The sequence below is a fragment of the Anser anser genome, assembly GCF_964211835.1.
Source record: "Anser anser genome assembly, chromosome: 1".
Classification (NCBI taxonomy): Eukaryota; Metazoa; Chordata; class Aves; order Anseriformes; family Anatidae; genus Anser; species Anser anser.
The window spans coordinates 110,521,203-110,540,725 of record NC_139720.1 but is presented as its reverse complement, the minus strand read 5'-3'; the positions used below and the strand labels follow the sequence as shown (position 1 = coordinate 110,540,725).

General features: G+C 41.8%; 1 protein-coding gene across 1 annotated transcript; it reads left to right on the top strand.

Moving 5' to 3' along the window:
* Positions 1-2,706: 2,706 nt before the first annotated feature.
* On the top strand, positions 2,707-17,324 carry LOC310901625 (uncharacterized protein). The gene is made up of 3 exons (XM_083841583.1): positions 2,707-14,982; positions 15,641-15,735; positions 17,013-17,324. Exons 1-3 carry the CDS (start codon positions 14,830-14,832, stop codon positions 17,314-17,316), a joined length of 552 nt encoding a protein of 183 aa, XP_083697709.1. The 5' UTR covers positions 2,707-14,829; the 3' UTR covers positions 17,317-17,324.
* The last annotated feature ends 2,199 nt before the right edge of the window (positions 17,325-19,523 follow it).

Below are 19,523 nucleotides of genomic sequence, written 5' to 3'. Positions count from 1 at the left end.
AATTTGTGCTTGTTCATAAATTATCTGTTCTGAATAACAGATAACATTGCTGAGCTGGAGAGTCTAACATGTTCAGAGAATATCTTTTTGAATAGAATAAGTAGTAGCAATTAAAAGCAAATAAAAATATAATTGCCTGCCCACTATAAGTTTTCCATACTGGAATACCCATTCAACAAAAATAATCTTTGGATCAGAAATGGAAAAGCATTGAGTACATTAAAAAGCCAAATATTTAAAGAAATTACATGCTGATGGCATCCTTTATTGGCCATATAGTAACAGACTCTTTTTCTTCTAAGAATGTGAGAACTAATCACCAACTAATAAAAGTGTATTTTATGTTAATAAACTTAATTAGCACCAGACAAAGTTTCCCTTTCGTTCTTTCTCATTACAATCTATAACCTCAATGGAGATGTGGAATGGATGACCACTTCATAGGTCTCCAAGGCTAATTTTTATGGCTTTAAATTCAAGTGAATATTTTTTAAAGTATTTTCCTTTCACCCCAGAAATATTATATCTGCACTGTTTTCCTCATATGAAAGAAATTCACATATAGTCTCCCATTTGGTTATTTGTCTGTAAGTAATCCTTTTCTGTCTTGAATATTTTATCTGCAAACAATACTGACTTTTTCTCAGAAGGTCCGATTCTGAAATGCATAAACCATATAATAAAAACCAGCATTGATTTTAAACAGTTATTCATATGAGCATATGTATTTCCATATGAAAAGGGTTGTAGAATCAGGACAGAATCATGCAAGTCACCACAGAAGGATGGATTATAGGATTGGAGATGGATAAATGCATAAACCTGTAAACCCTGTTGTATTTTTTTACTTTATTTTGAATGTCCTTTTGTATTAAAATTTTACAAGGTATAAAGACACCCTATGAGAATTGCTAGACAGTGCTTTAATAAACATAGATCCTGCCTGACCAACCCTTCTACACATGCATAAATCCAATTCATTTCCTCTAGTATCTGATTTCAACTGAAGTTGAAACCTGTCAAGGAACTAGCTAGCCCTCTGCACAACTGGGCCAAGAGAAATGAAACAGAGTACCTCTGTAAATGAGTAAGTATAATTAAACAGGTAATAGTATGCCTTAAATGGGTGATATACCAGAGTGGGACTTCCCTATTTCATCCTCTTTCTCTCCACCATCCTAGGTCAGCCTTGTTCTGCTACAGCCTTGTTTTTCTCCATAGTGTCAACATGGAACTCTCACATCTCCTGAATATTGACTTACAAGCAGCACAACTTTAAAACCTGCAAAGGTTCATTCCCTGCTCAAATATTAGGGAGCTATGAAAGAGTGGTCAGTGATGATGGAGAGAAGAGAGTTTCTCCTGGCAATTTGGGATTGCACTGAGCACTGTAACCACTCACAGAGGTCCTCTGACATCCCTGCCTCTGCTGCAATAGCACTGGGCAGTCAGCAGCCAGAGCAGCCCTTGGCAGCCTAAATGCCCTTAGACATATCCAACTGAGAGACAAGGTTTATGTAGCTGCACAAGTGGAAAGAGTGCTGATGTTTCTATTATGGCATACTTTAAATGTTGGGAGTTATTGCAAGAGTGATCTATTTCTCTATATATGTGAATAGTACATTAGTTGTCTGAATATGGCAGTCAAAAATAGGTGTCTGGCTAACAGAAGAGTTCCTGAGTTTTACGAGATCAATAAAACGTGTTGTTGCACAGAGCACTTGGCTTTCTCTGGTAGCCTCTTACATCATCTTTAATCAGGTTTCTCTCTGCATCATTGTGTGGGAGGCAGTACGATGAGTTTTTTCGACAGCTGTTACAGAAAGTCCAATGTGAGCCCAGGCTTAATGGCCCACTGGAGTGAACGGGGCTTATGGATGAGCTTGAGTGCTTTGCTGAACCAGGGCCAGCATGGGTGACATTACCTCACCAAGGAGCCAGGCGCCTGGTCTCACTTGCTTTGGAGACACTTCCATGGTATGAGGTTTGTTGTTTTTTTTTTTTTTCCTTTTATGGGTTTTTGTTTTGTTATTTTTTTTTTTAATCTGGAATAAGCTCTCCAGAATGAAAATGTGTGATATCCCCTTGTATATGGAAAACTTCATAAATAAAAACAGATGCTTCTCATGCAGAGGCATTATAAAGGCATTTCTTTAGAAAACAACAGTTAGAGACTCTTCATAACTCTCCTCCTTTTCTTGGATGATGAAATCGTTGAGCACTGAGACCTGAGGTGGGAAGGCCCACTAACCAGTTCCTTCCTCTATAAAACAGACACTAAAAGGGAATTTGATCCAGATCCTCTCTTTTGCACATACCACCACACACCTTGGGTCTGAGCTCAAAACCACTGAGGTCAACTGGATGACTCCTCTGGAGTTCAGGGAATATTGTATCTGGTGCAGACTTGGAAAAAATCAAGGAGGTATTCCCGGTTTTGCTAAGGATGTGGGTTGGTCTCATTAATCATGAACTCAGAAACAGACAATTGGTGCTACATTTAAAGTAAAAATTTAGAGAAAACTAGAAAAGAAGCAATTGGCCCATTTACATTCACATTCCGTTTTTCACATCACCAAAATATAAAGCAGGGCCTAAGGTGAAAAAAGATTTTGTACTTGCTTTCTTCTAACACAGCTGTGACAAATGGTATTATACCTTTTATTATTATTATTAAAAAAAAAAAAAAGCTAAAATGAGACAACAGGGAAAAAAAGATCCTTACAAATAGAGCTCATGATCTCCCATACAGTCTGCACAATGGGTGCCTCCCTTGTCCCTTGCTCCTGTAGGATGGATCCCCTCCAATTTCCCAGGTTACTTGTTTAAAAGAAAAAAAGAAAAATAAAAAGAAAAAGAAAAAAAAGAAAAAAAAAGAAAAAAAAGAAAAAGTAAGTAAGGAAGGAAGGAAGGAGGGAAGGTGGGAAGGAGGGAAGGAGGTAGGGAAGGAGGGAAGGAAGGAGGGAAGGAGGGAAGGAAGGAGGGAGGGAAGGAGGGAAGGAAGGAGGGAAAGAAGGAAGGAAGGAAGGAAGGAAGGAAGGAAGGAGGGCGGGCGGGCGGCAGGAGAGGAAGACCTGATTTTTGCAGCAGAATAAGGTTCTGAACAGGCTGGCATATAACAATGCCATTATAATTGGGTTTAAGATGATAGGCAGCAAGATGAATTCATTTACTGCATTATAATATAAAGCATAGTTCAGGTTGGAATGTAACAAGCTGCCTTCCGTTTTACCAAGGGAAAAACTTACATTTTGAGGTATATGAAAATTCTTCTTTTTAATGTTATATTACCATTAAAATTACCCTATTTAGCTGGATAAAGACTGTTTTAGTTGAAACCCGGGCTTAGGTGAGTCAGTAAATATTTGTATGACTAACATCAGTAAAGGAAAAATTATGCAGGGCAAGTTTGCTTTTGTTTAGGCAAACAGAATTATAAAAATAAAATTGTGTCATGTAAAATTAATGCTTTGTGAAATCTTACTTTTTCAATTGCTGTTATTAGGCAAAGCTGTAGATTTGTCTGCATAGTCCTAACATCAAATGCATGAAATAGCAGGACTGTTTTCAATATCATAGTGATAATATTAATAGGTTTTAGAGGCTTTTAGACATAAGTAAGAAAACTGTGCTTGAAATTGGTTGAGTACTAAAGAGCTCATCTGTTCCAAGATTCGAGAACAAAGTGAGGTAGAGGTGCAGGAGAAGATAAAATATGCTAGCTGAAGTCTTCTAGAACTAAAAAGACTAGCCTTTTCACAGGTTTTCCAAAATCTTCTGTGATTTGGAACAATAAATCCACGTTAATGTTTTTTTCCAAAGTATGTGATTTCAATGGATTGCTGAATGTATTACTAAATTATGTGGGGTTTTAGAAAACACCATAGCCATTTCTCAGTGACTTTCAATGGCATGTAGGACTTCCAGAAAGGCCTTAGGCCTGGAATCTGGAATGTGAGTTTGGAAACCTGTGGAAAAGATTTTGTTCAAATTTCCCAAAAGCTGTCATGTACATTATTTGCACACACTCCAGCTTATTGCAAATTTTAATGGTTTTGGTGTTTAGATGAGGTTCTGCCATGTTCAACATATCCTGAAAAAGTCCAAGAACAACAAGGAAAAATATATATATATGTTATGAGTTCTGAAAGATTCCTCATTTCTCACAGCTTCGAGGCCCATCAGCGTATCACCGTTCAGCCAGGATGTCCAGCTGACACTGTACTGGCCTGCCTCTCGTTTCTTTGTGCTTTGATCATCAATGAATCTGCAAGCCAGAAGGCCAAAGACCTGATCCCTTACATAACGAAACAGCAAAAGGCAACGCACAGAGCAGCGTGAAGTACTTGAAGGATTCAATCAGTGGTAAATGAGGAGACCAGAAGATCCTTCGAGGCATCAGCGTTGCCCTTTCACTGCTAGCAGGCAGCTGCCCTGCGTCTGCTCGGGTGCTGCGGCAGGGCGGGTGCAGCGAGCAGGGTGCTGGGGAGCAGCACAGCCCTCCCAGCTCCAGCACCTGCCGTTCCCGGGACTGCAGCCCAGCCTGCTCTCATTTCACAGCCCGTCAGCAGGTCTCAGAGGAAACAATTTATGATAATGGGGGTCACTGTGTTCCCAGGTCAGGCTAATGTATTGGTCCTTGGCTACTTGCTGCGCTTTTTGTTCCTGTTTAAATGAAAACACCTTTGCTGTTGGGCTTGCCTTGGCTCTAGTAGTTTGTTTCTCCAGCCCAGACTTTCCGTGTGACTCTGGCCACAATACCTGATGTTAAAATACCAGCTTTTCTCAGCTGCTTTGCTTCAAAAGGAGAGTAATGTGAATGTCCCTGTGGTGCAATGCCACACTGCAAGTGACTGCAAGAGTCTCAGATGCTGTGATAAAGGGGACCTTGGAAAAATAGATGCTGTTCAGGCTCCTTGCCTGGTGTCAGTCCCTTTATGAATAATTTCACCTGTTATTAGCCTGATTACATGTTTATCTACTGAATCTGTGCAGCTTCCTGCTGTGACTATTTGGTGTCCAGAGGAGTGGAGAAATTGGCAATAAAAGAGCATAGCGGTGATAGGGTATAAAAAGCTAGCTTTTGAATATGCTTGTTTACCAAGCATAGCACTAAAACCATAAAGTCTACAGATTTTTATGTATATTCAAGAGGCAGTGGATATTTCAATACCACTGTGCTGTGGGCTTAGAGAGTTCTCCAGCTTCCAGATCAAAAGCTGCTGTTTCTGAAATCTATAGAAGCAGACAATAGCCTTGCCAGGTACCAAATCTGTACTGGTTTTTAATCAAGGAACTTCTGTTGGTGTCATGCTAAACAAAAACAAACAAAAAACAACAACAACAACAACTGTGGCCATTAAGCTAAGGACAACTTCGTTATTTTGTGACAGCTTATTTGTTTATTTATTTATATTTTTTTATTGCAATTGGTCTCATTTAATTTCAGCTCCTGTTTCTCAACAAGAAGACGCTCCTGCCTCATCCCTGCTCCCTCCCCAGCTCCATGGCAGGGAAGGGCTTCCAGGCAAGTGAGAAGTCAACCTGGCAGCAGCCACCAGCCCTTCCCAGCAGGACACAGCTGGAGGCAAACAGCCTCATGGCCATTGGGAAAAGGTGGAAAGAAGCCACCAACCCACACAGCCAGGGCAGCTGGAGGCCATGCTACCGGCGTTGCCTGAGCAGAGGACACTGTGCCTGTGACTGAGACCAACAGGAATACTGAGGCAGTACCTGTTAGTGACATTTCTCAAAAGCGCTGCTGGCTGGAGGTAAGGGAGCTGGAAAGCACAAAGTGTAGCAAATGTAGTTTCACAAAAATCTCCCTGGCTTTCGGTGGGTTTTCATCCTTTCTTTATGGAGGCAGACAGAGGCAAAGAGGAGGGAAAGCAAATACAGGTTGAACATTCACAGTCACTAGATACTGCTAACAATCATTAAGCACAATCACCTGAGTCAGTAAAATACCTGTTGTCTCAGCCTCTGATTAAAATGCTACCTAACATCCTTTTGGAGTACACCCTTTTTACAGATGAGAGGTTTCATTCTTTTTGGTTTTGGTTTTGGGTGAGTTTTTCCAAAGCTGTAGGCAGCATCAACATAATGTAAAAGACAGACATCCATAAGTTTGACTTTTCAGGGTAAAAGAAGAAAAAATAAAAGCAGAGGAGTTATTCTGTACATTTTTTTAAGTGTAACAAAATTTTCATAATTATTCAGCAAACCTCATGTAGAAAGACTTCCCACTACCACTTTCCTCCTGCTCCTGTAAAAATGTTGTGAAAAAAAAAAAAACTTGGAAATGATAGATTTAAATTCCATTTTGATAAAGTAAGTAGGCTGCCAACGACAAGGAACTTTACCTAAAGTATCTTTCTGAGCCTCAAACAAAACAAAGACTATCTTATCTCCACATCAGTTTACATGCTGTAATCCAGAATGCTTCCATGTTTCATTTTGTTTGAAGTAAAAAAGGTTTTACAGGAATTTCCCTCATTTTAAAATGACCTAATTAGTCCCAAAGTTTGTGTAGATTTTAAAAAAAAAATGTGCAGTGAGACATGGTCATTCTTTGCTTTGTTTACCCATCTGTTTCTCTGCACTGGGAGTAAGGGGGGAATGTGGCAGAACTACTTAATGCAAATGGTACTGAGAATATGGAACAAGTTACCAGCGCTGGGAGTTCGTGAAGAGCATACATGTGTTCAAATTACCGGAGATTTGTTTCTCTGGTAGGGAGGATTGAGGGATGAAAACACAAAACCATAGGATTCAGCTAAACTAAACAAAGGAATTGATACTGTATTTTGGAACGGATGCCTTTTTCCTGAAAAGATTTTGCTTTCCAAATGATTCAGGTGCAAACTTGTTGTCTGCAGAGACCGAGAGCCTTTGATATTGTTTCTGGGTGTGACACGTGACTTCAGGCTAGGGTTTTTTTGTTGTGTTTTGTTGTTGTTTTCCCTAAAGCAAGGCTTACCATTCTTATCTGTGAAGTATGTGTACTAGGAAAGGAGTTCTACAAGCTTCAGTTGAGGACTGGATTTTGGCCAGGCGTGAGTGGGTACAAAGGAAGAGAAAGATGGGCTGGGGGTGGGGTTTGGTAGGGAGCTGCTTGATCTTCCCAGGAGAGGCTGCTGGGTGCAAGCAGGTACTCTCTGAAGCTGGGTGTATGCTGAGCACTGGTTCTGTAGAAAAATCTGTTGGGCAAGAGGAACGGTTATGTCATATGCATAACAGAAAGTAGAGAAACACGTATTCCCTTACATGTTTTTCTTCTGAGGCAAAATTCCTCTGACATCCATGGAGGCAACGTGCTCTATATCACCTGAGGACTGAGGTTTACCTACAAGGCATCATCTCAACCCAGATGATTGCAAGGACTTTGATATCTGCTCAAACACAGAACTGAACTAACATGTCTACAGGACTTCTAAATTAGAGCTGGCTCCTGTCCAGGCAGCTCGGAGCGTAAGCAAAGGAGCCTCAGGTCTGTCTGCAATGTCCGTACAGATGGATTCTCAGATAGGATGCTCTGAAGTGTTGCCTGTTGTGGTTACAGCTAGCATGTGGGTGGCTGAGCTCTCTGAATCACACATTGTAAAAACAGCAGTTTGACAGTCCCATTAACAATATAGATGGTTTTGGTTTCAGTATGAAAACCCTTCTTTCTGGAATTCCCCAGATCTGAGGAAAGGATTGAAGGAAAAAAAAAAAAATCTGATGCAGAACTTGAAAGGAATTCATGTCTTTCCCACAACATTTACTATTGGGAAACATTACTAACTTTTACTATAAGAGCTATTGACCAATAACTCTTCTAGCATTTCCCTGCTATCCCAGCAAAGTGTAAGTACAGAAGCTGGAGTGAGACAGATTTGCTTTCCAACACTGAAAAATAAAATCATCTCCACCATGTGCAGCCAAATATATACACCTACCTACTGCCTTCAAATCTGCAGAAACTCTGAAACTCAAAATAGTGGTTGAGCTTACTAAAATTCACCAGGCCAAGTGAACAGAGGGTGCTTACACCACAACATAATGAAAGCCATCAGAGCTCCAACTTCATGTGGCTTTCATGGACCAACAGTGTCTGCTTACTTTGTTTTGGAATTTTGCCTCTACCCCATGCATGTCACTGCTTCGAGAGAAATATGTGAAGGAGTCACTTTGGGTTTGCAGAGCAGGAGCAGCAGGAACATCTGAGCTGAGTTGTTCTGGGTGCTTGTAAAAACAGGTTTAACCAAATGAGGGAGGAGAAAGGTCCATAAGGGATATACAGCAGAGAACAGACAGTCTGATACACCACTGCCTTGTGCTTTTGTGCAGTCATTAATTTCCTCATGTGCAAACTGGGAGCAAGACTCTGCTGCATCGTAATTCCCTTGTCAGTTATAATCTACTCTGTATCACTGTTAATGAACATGCAGATTTAAAAAAATAAAAAAAAAAAAAAGAAAAGAAATAAAAAAAGGATAAAGGGCCTCAGCTTTGACTCCCTAAGGGAAAATTAAAATGGAGAATACAGTATATGCACAGTGATATGTATTAAGTCTTTTTATTGAGAATATGCAGATTTTCCTTCCCTCACCAAATGTATTTCCCCATAATTCTTAAAACATAACAGGAAGTGAGACAGCTATGCTGCCCTTCACTAGAAACTGGTCTGAGTTTGACTTAAGAGTAGAGTTAGGAGGTGAAGGTCACATGAAAGTGTAGACAGACCTTCTGAGTAAGAGAAAAACATCTGCAATGAGAAATTACCAGGAGGAGTTCTTCAGAAGATGCAGACAGGAAAATATGGGGGTTTGTGTGTCTCTGAGAGATACAGGAGGGAGGTGCTATTTGAGCTCTATAAGTAGAAGCATGTAAGTATGAACAGACAAAACAGAGTTGGAGTGAGGTCACGTCTTTGTCAGTGCTTCCCAGGAAGCATCACATTGCTCAGTGGGACCCCGGCAGCAATGTTCTAGACAGCAGCCATGGGCCTGAATCACAAATGCTCCAGCAGACAGAGGAAAAGAAAGTCACTGTAAGACAGACGGCTATTATTCAGCCTTATTACAGTGTAGTTAGTTGCTCAGTGTGGTTCATGTGGATTTGCCTACGCATAGAAAATATGCAGCAAATGTTGACTGTCGAAAACTGATAGACCTCAACATGTGATTGTAAAGAAGAGCTCATTATCAAGCCAGACTTTTCTGCTGCATACCAAAGACCATTGTTCTTGGCACAACACAATTTTGTATTTTTATCAGTAACCTAGAAATAGGCATAGAATCATAAAATAATTTCAGGAGGCAGTCTAAGATTTAAAACGGGCTGGTCGCTGACATGAATGTAGGATCCTGAAGAATAACTACTGGGCAAAGCAACACATCTGGAAACAAGGGATGTAAGCCCTGACCTTAGAAGAGGGACATGCTCTCCAGAGAAGCAGGAACTCTGAAGAAGCCCCAAGAGGAAGAGGCTGTGGCGGTTAATAGCTAATGTGAGCTCACGGTGTGATGCTCTGCCCAACGGGGTTACAGCAAGTCAAGCTGTATGTGTATTCTACACTGGCGTGAGCAGCATCACTTTATCCAGATGCAGTAGCTGCAGCTTAGAGAGGATTTGCTAAATTGAAGGAGGCTAAGAGAAGGAACCTGAGAATGACCGAAGTATTGAAAAATATGTTTGCATAGGCACAAGTTACTTATTGCATTGTAGCCTCACAAAGAAAAGGTTAGAGCAACATGGCCATTATTTGTAATTTTACAAACTTGGTAAAAAGTAGCAGATTCTTCAGACTGGCAGGCAAAAGATTTACAAAGTGTGATGGCTGAGCACTGAAGCTAAATGAATTCTGACTAAAAGTCAGCTGCAACTTTTAAATGGTGTAGGTTAATATGTGTGGGAACCCCAATGGCTGTCATCTCCTCCCTGGAAATATTAAAATTTTGTTTAGAAACTTTTTTAGAAATAATCTGTTCCAGCTAGGGACAAAATCAGAGAAGTCCAGTGGCATCATTAGGCAGTGGGTCAAGTTCTGTATTTTGGGTGTAAGCATATGGCCCCTCAAAACCAAACAGACACTATGTACACTCACCCACATAACCTGGAGGCTCAGCTTTAAGGCCTTCCCAGACACAGCAGAGGAAGAGGCTCAAGCACAACTACCCCTTAACACCCTCTTAACACCCTTCTGCCCTCTCAGTGCCTAGGGCATAAGGCACTGACCACATTAAAAGGTGGAAAGGCTGACAACAGGATAACTTAAAGTTGCCAAACACAAACACAATGCTAACTCTCATCCTTTCTTATGCAATGGCAGAGAGAACCTTGTGGTAGACCAGGTGATCACAGTGGTCTGGTTTCCTGTGTGAAAAAGTTGGGTTTTGGTTGGGAAGGGTGGGAGAAGAAGGTTTGTTTTGTTTCTTACTGTGTTTTGTTATGTTTTCTTTTAAAACATGTCACCATATGGTTTCTGTGTTTTGAAGTAGCAAACTCCTGCTCTGTGCAAAAGAGAATGGCTTTCCTACACAGGGGATGGGTGAGTTTTTATGAAGCATGGAAAGTCATGCTGTTCATTGGCAAGGGCTTGAGTATACACATTTTTCAGTTCATACTGGAGAATATAAAACCCCATAAACCTCAGGGAGGAAAGCAGGCTGTGTGGTGTGGTTATGATCTGGACCGTGACATGCACATTTCAAAATGTCCTCTTGGGAGAAAAAATATCTGAAAATATTACAGGCAGAGGAGCAGAGAAGCAGAAGGGTTCTGAGAGATGGTAGGTAATTTGGGAAAAAGCTTTGAAGCTATGATGAAATTTCTGTAACTCAGATTAAATAGGAGAACAGAAATTTTGGTTGATTCAGAGGTTTCTTGCCCTTGTCCTAATACCGATATTTTTATACTGTGTTGACAGGTAAGCTGCCTCCATGGGTGCCTGTCTTTTGCACACTGCTTTGTAGATCTATTCCAGGTCAGATGAGGTAGGAATGGCATTATGTAGAATGATGCATATTAAAGGTATGGTTGTTGTCTAGTGGACCTGCTCTGATTTTTCTTTCACTGAACTTCATGGTACATGGATTTGATACACTGGTTGCTCAGATCAACATAAGATCAAGCTATTCTTTGCTCTGCCCATATGATATATCTGCTGGTAACTCCATTTGTTTATTTATCTGCAAATTTATTTGCAGCATAGCAGCTGAAGTTTGTCAAGACTCGTATTTGATGACATTCTGAGTTTCCAGCAGAGTGGGGAATCATTTCCTGTGGTACATTACAGTATCATGTAATACAGCTCCAGTGAGATTTGCCCACTCCTTTAACACCCCACCCCCCACTCCCCCTGGAGCAATAGTGAAAATGGAGTCATGATACTTAGGGATTTCCACCATTTCACTTCCTGAAATGGAAACCATAATGAAATACCATGCATGCTATAATACCATATGATCAGGAAAACTAGACAAAGTCTTCCATTGTACCAGTCTGTTTGTTACTAGAGAGGATCTGCCCACTTCGGTGTAACAGGATGTGCTGCATATTTTGTAGTTTTGCCCAGTGCTCCAACCCCTCTGGGCTAAACCTTTTCAACACAAGCAATAAAAGAAGAAAAAGATTGAGGCCCTTCTCTTCTACCACTTTTATTTTAGGGGGATATTAAATACAAAGAGTTTCACTCTTGGTGGAAATTGTCCAAGTGACTCCAGGATACGGTGTAATCATTAGGAACTGGAAAAACTCAAACTGCCTGTCTGTAGTGGCTTGGATAAGACCTGCTGGGTGCATTCCAGAAATGAATACTGCAGCTGTGATGAGACTTACGCTAGGTCTCCTCTTTTAGGGTGTATTGTACCCTTATGCCCAAGGCCAATATGAGTCTTATGCACCTCTTGAGAACCACTTAAGCCCTCAAAATAAGACTAACATAGCATTTTCATGTTACATGGACCTCCTGGCCATTTTGAAGGGGGTGCATGCCTTACAGCATAAGTGCTAATCATTAAAATGTATGCTTTTCAGCATTAAAGATAGTAAAATATATTCAGAAGACTACCTCCCTGTCTTACGTATGTGTTCTCTTATCATTTCTTTGTGCAGTGTCCTAGCCTGCAGAAGTATCTAAAACATTTGCAACTGAGAAGGAATATTGTGCATCATTTGGCTGATACTGCAGCCTGTTTGAGTCCCTCTGATGTTCCTCAACAGTAGTAACAATGACTGTCTGCTTTAACGAGTAGTGCAGGTGGAGGAGGAGGAGTGCAGAATAGGAGAAAAGGTGGATTTATTTGGGTTATCTCTAGTGCAGTTCCGTGCCTTTTACACCCATTGAAGCATACCTTCTGGTTTAGTTTCATCCCAAATGGATCCCATTTGTGTGCTCGATGACCTCTACCTAGGGTACACCAGAACAGAGCAAGCAGAAATGACTGGGAGAGTCACTCCAGAAGCACATTCATGACCGTCCCACAGATGGCACGTGCCCTGTGCACACCCATGAGCCTTCTGAGACGAAGGACAAGACAAAGAAGTGCTCACAAAAAGCTCCCACCTGTAGGTTGCTGTTACAGACATTTCTGTGGGAGAGGAAGTAAGCTCTCAAACTCTCCCTTTCATGGGAGAGGTTGTATTTTGAGTGAGGACAAGTAACAGGGAGATCTGTGCCAGGCAGTGGTGCCACCTGACAGCGCTCCCCCCTGCCTCCTGCTTCAGAGGACCTGCAAAATGCTCTCTCCTCAAGTTCCAGGGCAACTGGGATTCAGATGGAAAAATCTGTGCGCACGGCAACCAGAACTTGATATCTTAAGTGGTGCCGTGTGTGTATTAATGCCAGGTGAGATCTGGCAATTGAATGTTTGTTTTAAATTTCTCTTTAATCACTCTTTCAGTTTTAACTTTGAAGTCTAAGGAAGTACATTTTCTGGTTTATGCCTCAGATGACATGGAAAAAGATATTCCACCTACAGTACTGGAATATCATTTATAGATGTGTAAATTCATAAAGCTATGCCTCTAACAGTTTGCCCACATGGAACTATCCCAATTTGTATTAACTGAGAACTTGACTTATGTTTTTTTATTAGTAGTATATTAAAAAAAAAAAAAATCAGTCATTTATTTTGTTGTAATTGCCCCAGTATTTCAGATCCAGCTATTTCAGGATATATGCAAGAACATATACCCAGCCTATGTGCAAAAAAAAGAATGAACAAGATTTGGGTAGAGGGGAGGAGAACAGGTTATTTGCCTGATAAATCGGTACTGAATTCTTTTTTGTTTAGACATGGCTCATTACAGCAGGGAGGACAGGGAGAAGCTGAATATACAAATCTTTGGAAAACTGTTTAAAGAAATAATCATAAAAAGGGGTAAGGTTTGGAGGGATACAAGTATACTTGGATTTATTTAAGTTCTGTTTTTCTACTACAGATGTTCTGCTAACTAGAGCAGAGATGTTCAGAGGCCACATACTGGCTGTAAAATTCTAGGACTGAGATTAATTAAATGTCTGCTGCTCTTCATACAAACTAGACTCCAGAGTTTTTCAGGCCTTCTAGTCTTCTGAAAGAACAGCTGTAGAATACATCATGTGCATGTCTTGCACTCCTAAAAGGTATTTTTATAACAAGTGTCATTTTTTTATAAGTTTAACATCTTACCCTTCCTCTGATTATGTTGCTGCTGTTCAGAAAAAAAAAAAAAAAAAAAAAAAAAAAGGATAAAAAGGATAAGGGTCTTATACTTACTACACTAACATCTGATACTTCCTGCAGAACACTACCTCCACCCAACATGTGTTTTTAAACAAAATTCACAGTAGGTTCAATGGTCACAATTATTCATTTATGTTATGGTTTATGTGAGTTCATTTCTTGCATCAGTTGTAGAAAGGTGAGGGACTCCATTCCAGTCTTTTCTCTAGGTCAGTATCTAGGAGATATGATTTGTAATTTGTGCCTTCTTTTCCTACTGACTGGACAATGTCATAGCTTCTTTCAATCAGTAAACACATCCCTCCTCCAGATCCTCCTATGCAGGCAAGAGACATGTTTTTATGATGCGATACATTTTTATATATGATTAATCTTACAAAAATCTTACTATTTTTTTCTTTTCCTCCCTATAAGTGGATACCTTAACAATTTGACTTCTAGCCAGGCCTCAGACAATTTCCTTTTTTTAATTTGATACGGTACCCACAAATTCACAATATTCTTGTGTTGTTACACTAAAACAATACAGCTATTTAAGCTGTGCCCAACCCAGCCTTAACACTACACCCCTTAAGGCTGCCTCCTTAGCCCTTATAGAGAAATGAAGCTGATGTCAAATGTAAAATTTTCAGCCTGCTGGAACTGTTATATACTTGATACATTACTTACACATGCCACTTATAAAAACATAAACCCCAAGCCAAAGGCGTCTCCTTTGCTCCCACATGGCTCTAGTTGAAGAAGATGTCATTGACCATAAAGAAGCAAGTAAAACATTTTGCCTTAAAGCTACAGTGCTTCACACCCAAAAGACTTACAATTTTTACCAAATACAACTACTTTAAGCTCATGATTTTATTGTAACTGAAGACATTTTTATTGTAAAAGTGGCCAATTAGAGCAACCACAGCTGCTGGTCATGTGCAGTGGTGGCTTGTCGGAGGCACGAATGCCATTCGGGAGCTCACACACCTAGGAACACCAGTCTGTGTGTTTTCATTATGAAAATACTTTCTAATTGTTTGAGTTTTCTGAAGTTAAAGTCTGAGTTTTCATTACTAGACCTTTAAATAAATAATTTAGGGTCTACAAAAACTTCGTCCTGGACTCCATAGAAATGACAACCACATACAGAGGAAATGCCAGCCCTGAAAATGAGACAACGTGCAGCCAAGAGCAAACTTCTCACTACTGTCTTTGCAACATGCAATATGAGAAAGAGGAAGAAGTTTGCTCAGTCTGCAGAAGCACTCAGTTCCCGACCCATCTGGTAAGACTGGTGGGAAGGTACACCAGTAATGGTGATGTTGGCTTATTTATCAACCACAATCCTACTTCAATATCAAAAAGCATGAGTTAGACTCAGTCAAAACAACTACCAGGAGGTCTCCATCCTGTATGGATTTCCAAAAGTATTTAAGCCACTTAAAGACACATAGTCCAAATAAGGGACACCATAGACTATGCCATTTTCCTAGGATAAAAGTCAAAAGCTGTATGGCTTATTCCAAATACCAATATATCTAGACCTTTCCAGAACATTAACCAAAAATATATATTTTCAGAAGTTCTTTGCAAAATGACTTATAATGAGTATTTTATTTAATAATGAGCAGTTGAGAAATAAATGTCTTCAGTGGTTTTAATGCATCACCATAGGAAATCTTTAAAATGAATAAACTTGACCATTATAATCATAATGTTTGGATTGCTAAAACTGCTGACAAGACCAATAAACCATGGTGAATTTGAAAGGTGGTTAAGTATCACTGATAGATTTGTGTGAGATAAAGACTGGAACAGCTTCTTGTCATGTAGATTTGTGTGAGATAAAGACTGGAACAGCTTCTTGTCATGTGTGACCTTGATCCTGCTGATATGCATATTTAAAATGTCCCATAAAGTAAACAGAGGCTTTCTATTCTCAGGAGAGACAAAGCTGTCCCATGTTAGGAAGCATGTTGCTGCAGATAGATGCTTGGATTGGTACTTGCCAAAACCTGGGTCCAGTTCCCACCATCAGGTTTGTGTTGATCAAAGTTGTGTTATCAAATGTTGCATGCTTTATATTACTTTAGATCATATTGAGCAGGGGATTTGCTTGTGTTTGATTCAGTCTTCCTATAATTTTATAGAAAAAAAAAATAGTATCCCCCGTATCAATTCATCTGTGCAATTACAGGCATTCTTAACACCTAAACAACAAAACCTGAAGAGAAATTAATTCCCCAAAACAAAGAGTTAATCATACTTAAGAATTAAGTTCCATGGACAAAACCAAAGGCTGAAATGCAGCCTTAATGAAAGCAGTTTGCAGAGTCAAGAGGACTGCATCTTTTTACATCAGGATTTAATTTGGTCCAAAGTGCACAAAACTTTCGTTGTGTCTTAAAGCTAATTGAGGATTTGTGGGTCTCTATCTCTCAGTTGGGAAAGGTCAGTTTTGTGATTTCCAGGTCAGAACTGTTTGACAAGGATTTAGTGCCATCCACAACTCAGGACATGCTAACAGGCTTTCTTGTTTAAAGGGTATGCTGTAACTGTAAAAAGAGGGCAAAACTGGGAGGAAAAAGAAGACAACTTGTTTAAGTGATTTATCCTTCAACTTCAAGAGTCTCAGACTAGAAGAGGCTTCGTCTTGTTATATGAGGCATGACTGACCTATCTTTCCACTGTTGCACTGCTGAGTTATTACAGTTTCGAAATGTAAATAGGAAATACTTCATAATCTATGGGGTAATCTGCATGGGTTAATTTGTATCTTCCTGGAAAACCTAGATCCTTGCCTGGCGAAACAGGATGTTGTGGAAAGTTAGCCAGCTTTTCATCTCAGTTGGGAAATCAAAGACAACACAGCAGACAAGCAATGAGACGCACCATTTAATTACCGTTAACTCATCTAAGCATTTCTCTTTTTCCTAGGCTATATAGCTGGACAGTTGGAATTATGCTGTAGCATAGGAGAACATTATAGTGGCCTCTTGTGTGCTATATGCCTATTCATGGACAAACTAACAGTTTTTTAATGAGAGTTTCTGAGGTTGTTATCCAAACTACATTCTGTATCCCAGACCTCATCTTTAGCGCCTCTCCCAGAGGTATTGGGCAGTTTGGACCCAAACATATATGTGAATCCAGGACTTGATCAGGTCCCACTGAAGTCAATAAAAATTTTGGTGTTGCTGCACACTAGGCTTAAATGAAAACTAAAAGCCATCCAAGAAAAAGTAGAAGACAAATTACAGGTTCTTCTTTTAATCAAAACATGTCTTATTCTTCTCTGTCTTTGCCTCCCTTTAGAGCGAGAGAGAGAAGAGAAAAAGAAAAAAAAAGAAAAGGAGAAAGAGAGAAAAAGAAAAAGAAAAAGAAAAAGAAAAAGAAAAAGAAAAAGAAAAAGAAAAAGAAAAAGAAAAAGAAAAAGAAAAAGAAAAAGAAAAAGAAAAAGAAAAAGAAAAAGAAAAAGAAAAAGAAAAAGAAAAAGAAAAAGAAAAAGAAAAAGAAGAAAAAGAAAAAGAAAAAGAAAAAGAAAAAGAAAAAGAAAAAGAGAAAAAAGGAAAAGGAAAAAAAAGAAAAAGGAAAAGACAAAAATATCTTAACTTTATAACTTTAAAATAACTGAGAAAATGTTTAAATTTGAAAAATGTTGAGTAGCGTTGGATCAACGCCCCAAAAATGTCATGTGACCTTCCTGATACATAACTGAGTTTTGGCATTTACTGACTCCAGTCAAGAACTTTGGTGATGGCAAAATGCTGAAATGCTGAAATGAAAAGAAGTACCAGAAGTCTGAGAAATGAACTTTTGTTTGCAGGTATCACTGTTTCCAGAAAAAAAAAAAATGGGAAAAGAAAAAAAGAACACCTGCAAAACTCTGGTGCGTTAAATATTTCATAAGCATAACCCCAGGGCGATCTAATTAAAGATTGGGTGTATGTTAATGTAATCTTTTACCCGGGAATATTATTTTTTGAAACGTTCGTGGCACCAGTTAACCTGTTCTTTGCAGAAGGGCTAGGCTCTGGAGGTAGAGCACCGGTGTGCCACCCCGGCGCACCCCACCACCACGGGCCTGGCCCCGCATCGCCTTGGCCCCACACACATCGGCCCCTTGCAGCTGGAGCCGTCGGGCCGGGGGGGTTTTGCAGACTCGGGCGAGGCTGAGAAGCTGCCTCCCTCTCGGAGTCCCGCAGCTACGGAGCACCTGTTCCCGGCACCCGGCTCGAGGCACAGCAGGAGCCGAGAGCATCCTTGTGCCTGCGGGGGGACAGAGGCACGGAGAGGCACCGGCTGCTGGGGGGTGCACCTCGGCGGGGGTCGTGCACCCCCTCCTCTGTCCTGAGCGAGCCGCTGCCCGTCTCCTCTGCCTAGGGGCAGTGCCAACGTGGGCAGGGCAGATGAAAAAGTCAGCCCGGACGTCTGCCCTTTGTGCTGTCCTGTCGGAGCGCGGAGCCGGGAGAAAGGGGGCAGGGGGGCACGGCGCGAGTGGACGCGTGTGTCAGCCCGCGGGGGATGATCTAAGCATCTGAAGTCATCCGTAAGGTCAAAGCGAGCGCTAACTCTTCCCCGCCCTCTCTCCTCCTCGGGGGCTCGGGGGAAATCACGGTCCGCCCAAACTAGATGACAGCTTGCCGGGACTTAATGACAGCCTGGGCGCAGGGCGAGCCGCGGCCGCGGAGACAAAGGAAGGGGACGACGAAGCTCGGCGCTGCCGCTGGCCCCGGCAAGGTGCGGGGGCAGGGGACGAGCCCGGGGGGGCAGCCCCGGGGCTGTGGGAGCCCGGGGGACCCCCGGACGGCTCCGGCCGCTTCCCGCCCCCCCACCCGGCAGCCGGGGGCGAGGCTGGCTCAGCCCCCCCCGAGGCTCCGGACGAGCGGCAGCGCCGGGAGGTAAGCACGGCCCGAGCGCCCCCGGCCAGTTGTGAAATATCAAACCGGCGGGCGCCGCTGCGGCTTTAAAGCGATTCAAAGGAAATCTGGTGTTTTCCGTGCACAAACATTTTCGGCCGCTCGCTCCTGCCCTCCCCGGCTTCCTCCCTCTCGCTCGCTCCCCTGCCGCCCTCTCCCTCGCTCCCTCTCCCTCCTCTTCTCCTCCCCCCGCGCCCCCCCCCCCCCGCCTTTCCCCCTCCCCTCAAGTTTCTCTCCCTCTGTCTGATTAAATGAGAAGGAAGTGTGGGAGTGGTGGTTTTGAAGCTCTCCCTTTAAGAGGCAGCCTGCAGTGACGAATTGTTGAAATTGCCATTGCAGGATGGCATTCCGCTATAAATTCATTGTTCCACCTCCTCTCATCTTCACATTTCTCTCCCTTCTCCTCTTGTTCACATCGGCAGACTGGGGATAACAACAACAACAACAGAAAAAGATAAAGGGAGGGGGCTCGCACAAAATTCCGGGACGTTTTCCGCTTCTTCGACTTTTTTTTTTTTTTTTCCTCCTTTTTAACCATCATCTCACCGGAGACGATCGAGACGACTTTTGGTGCCTGATTTTCTTCTCTCCCCTTCTCCTCCTTCTCTTCAAAACAAAAGGGGGCAAAGGAAGGAAAGGGAGCCACCGGAGCCCGAGAAAGTGCCGAGTCGCAGCAGACCTGCCCCCTGCCCCTGCCGCTGCCGCTGCCGCTGCTGCTGCTGCTGATGGTGATGATCCAGTGACTACAGCAGAGAAGTGCAAGAGGAGTGGGAAGTGCTTAAACTTCTCCGCTTGCCGGCTCCGAGCCTCCTCTCCTCCTTTTCCTCTCTCCCCCCCTCTGCCTGCCCACCAGCAGCGATTTGGGATTTTCGCCTCTCTCTCTCCTTCCATGTGCTCCCGGCTCTTC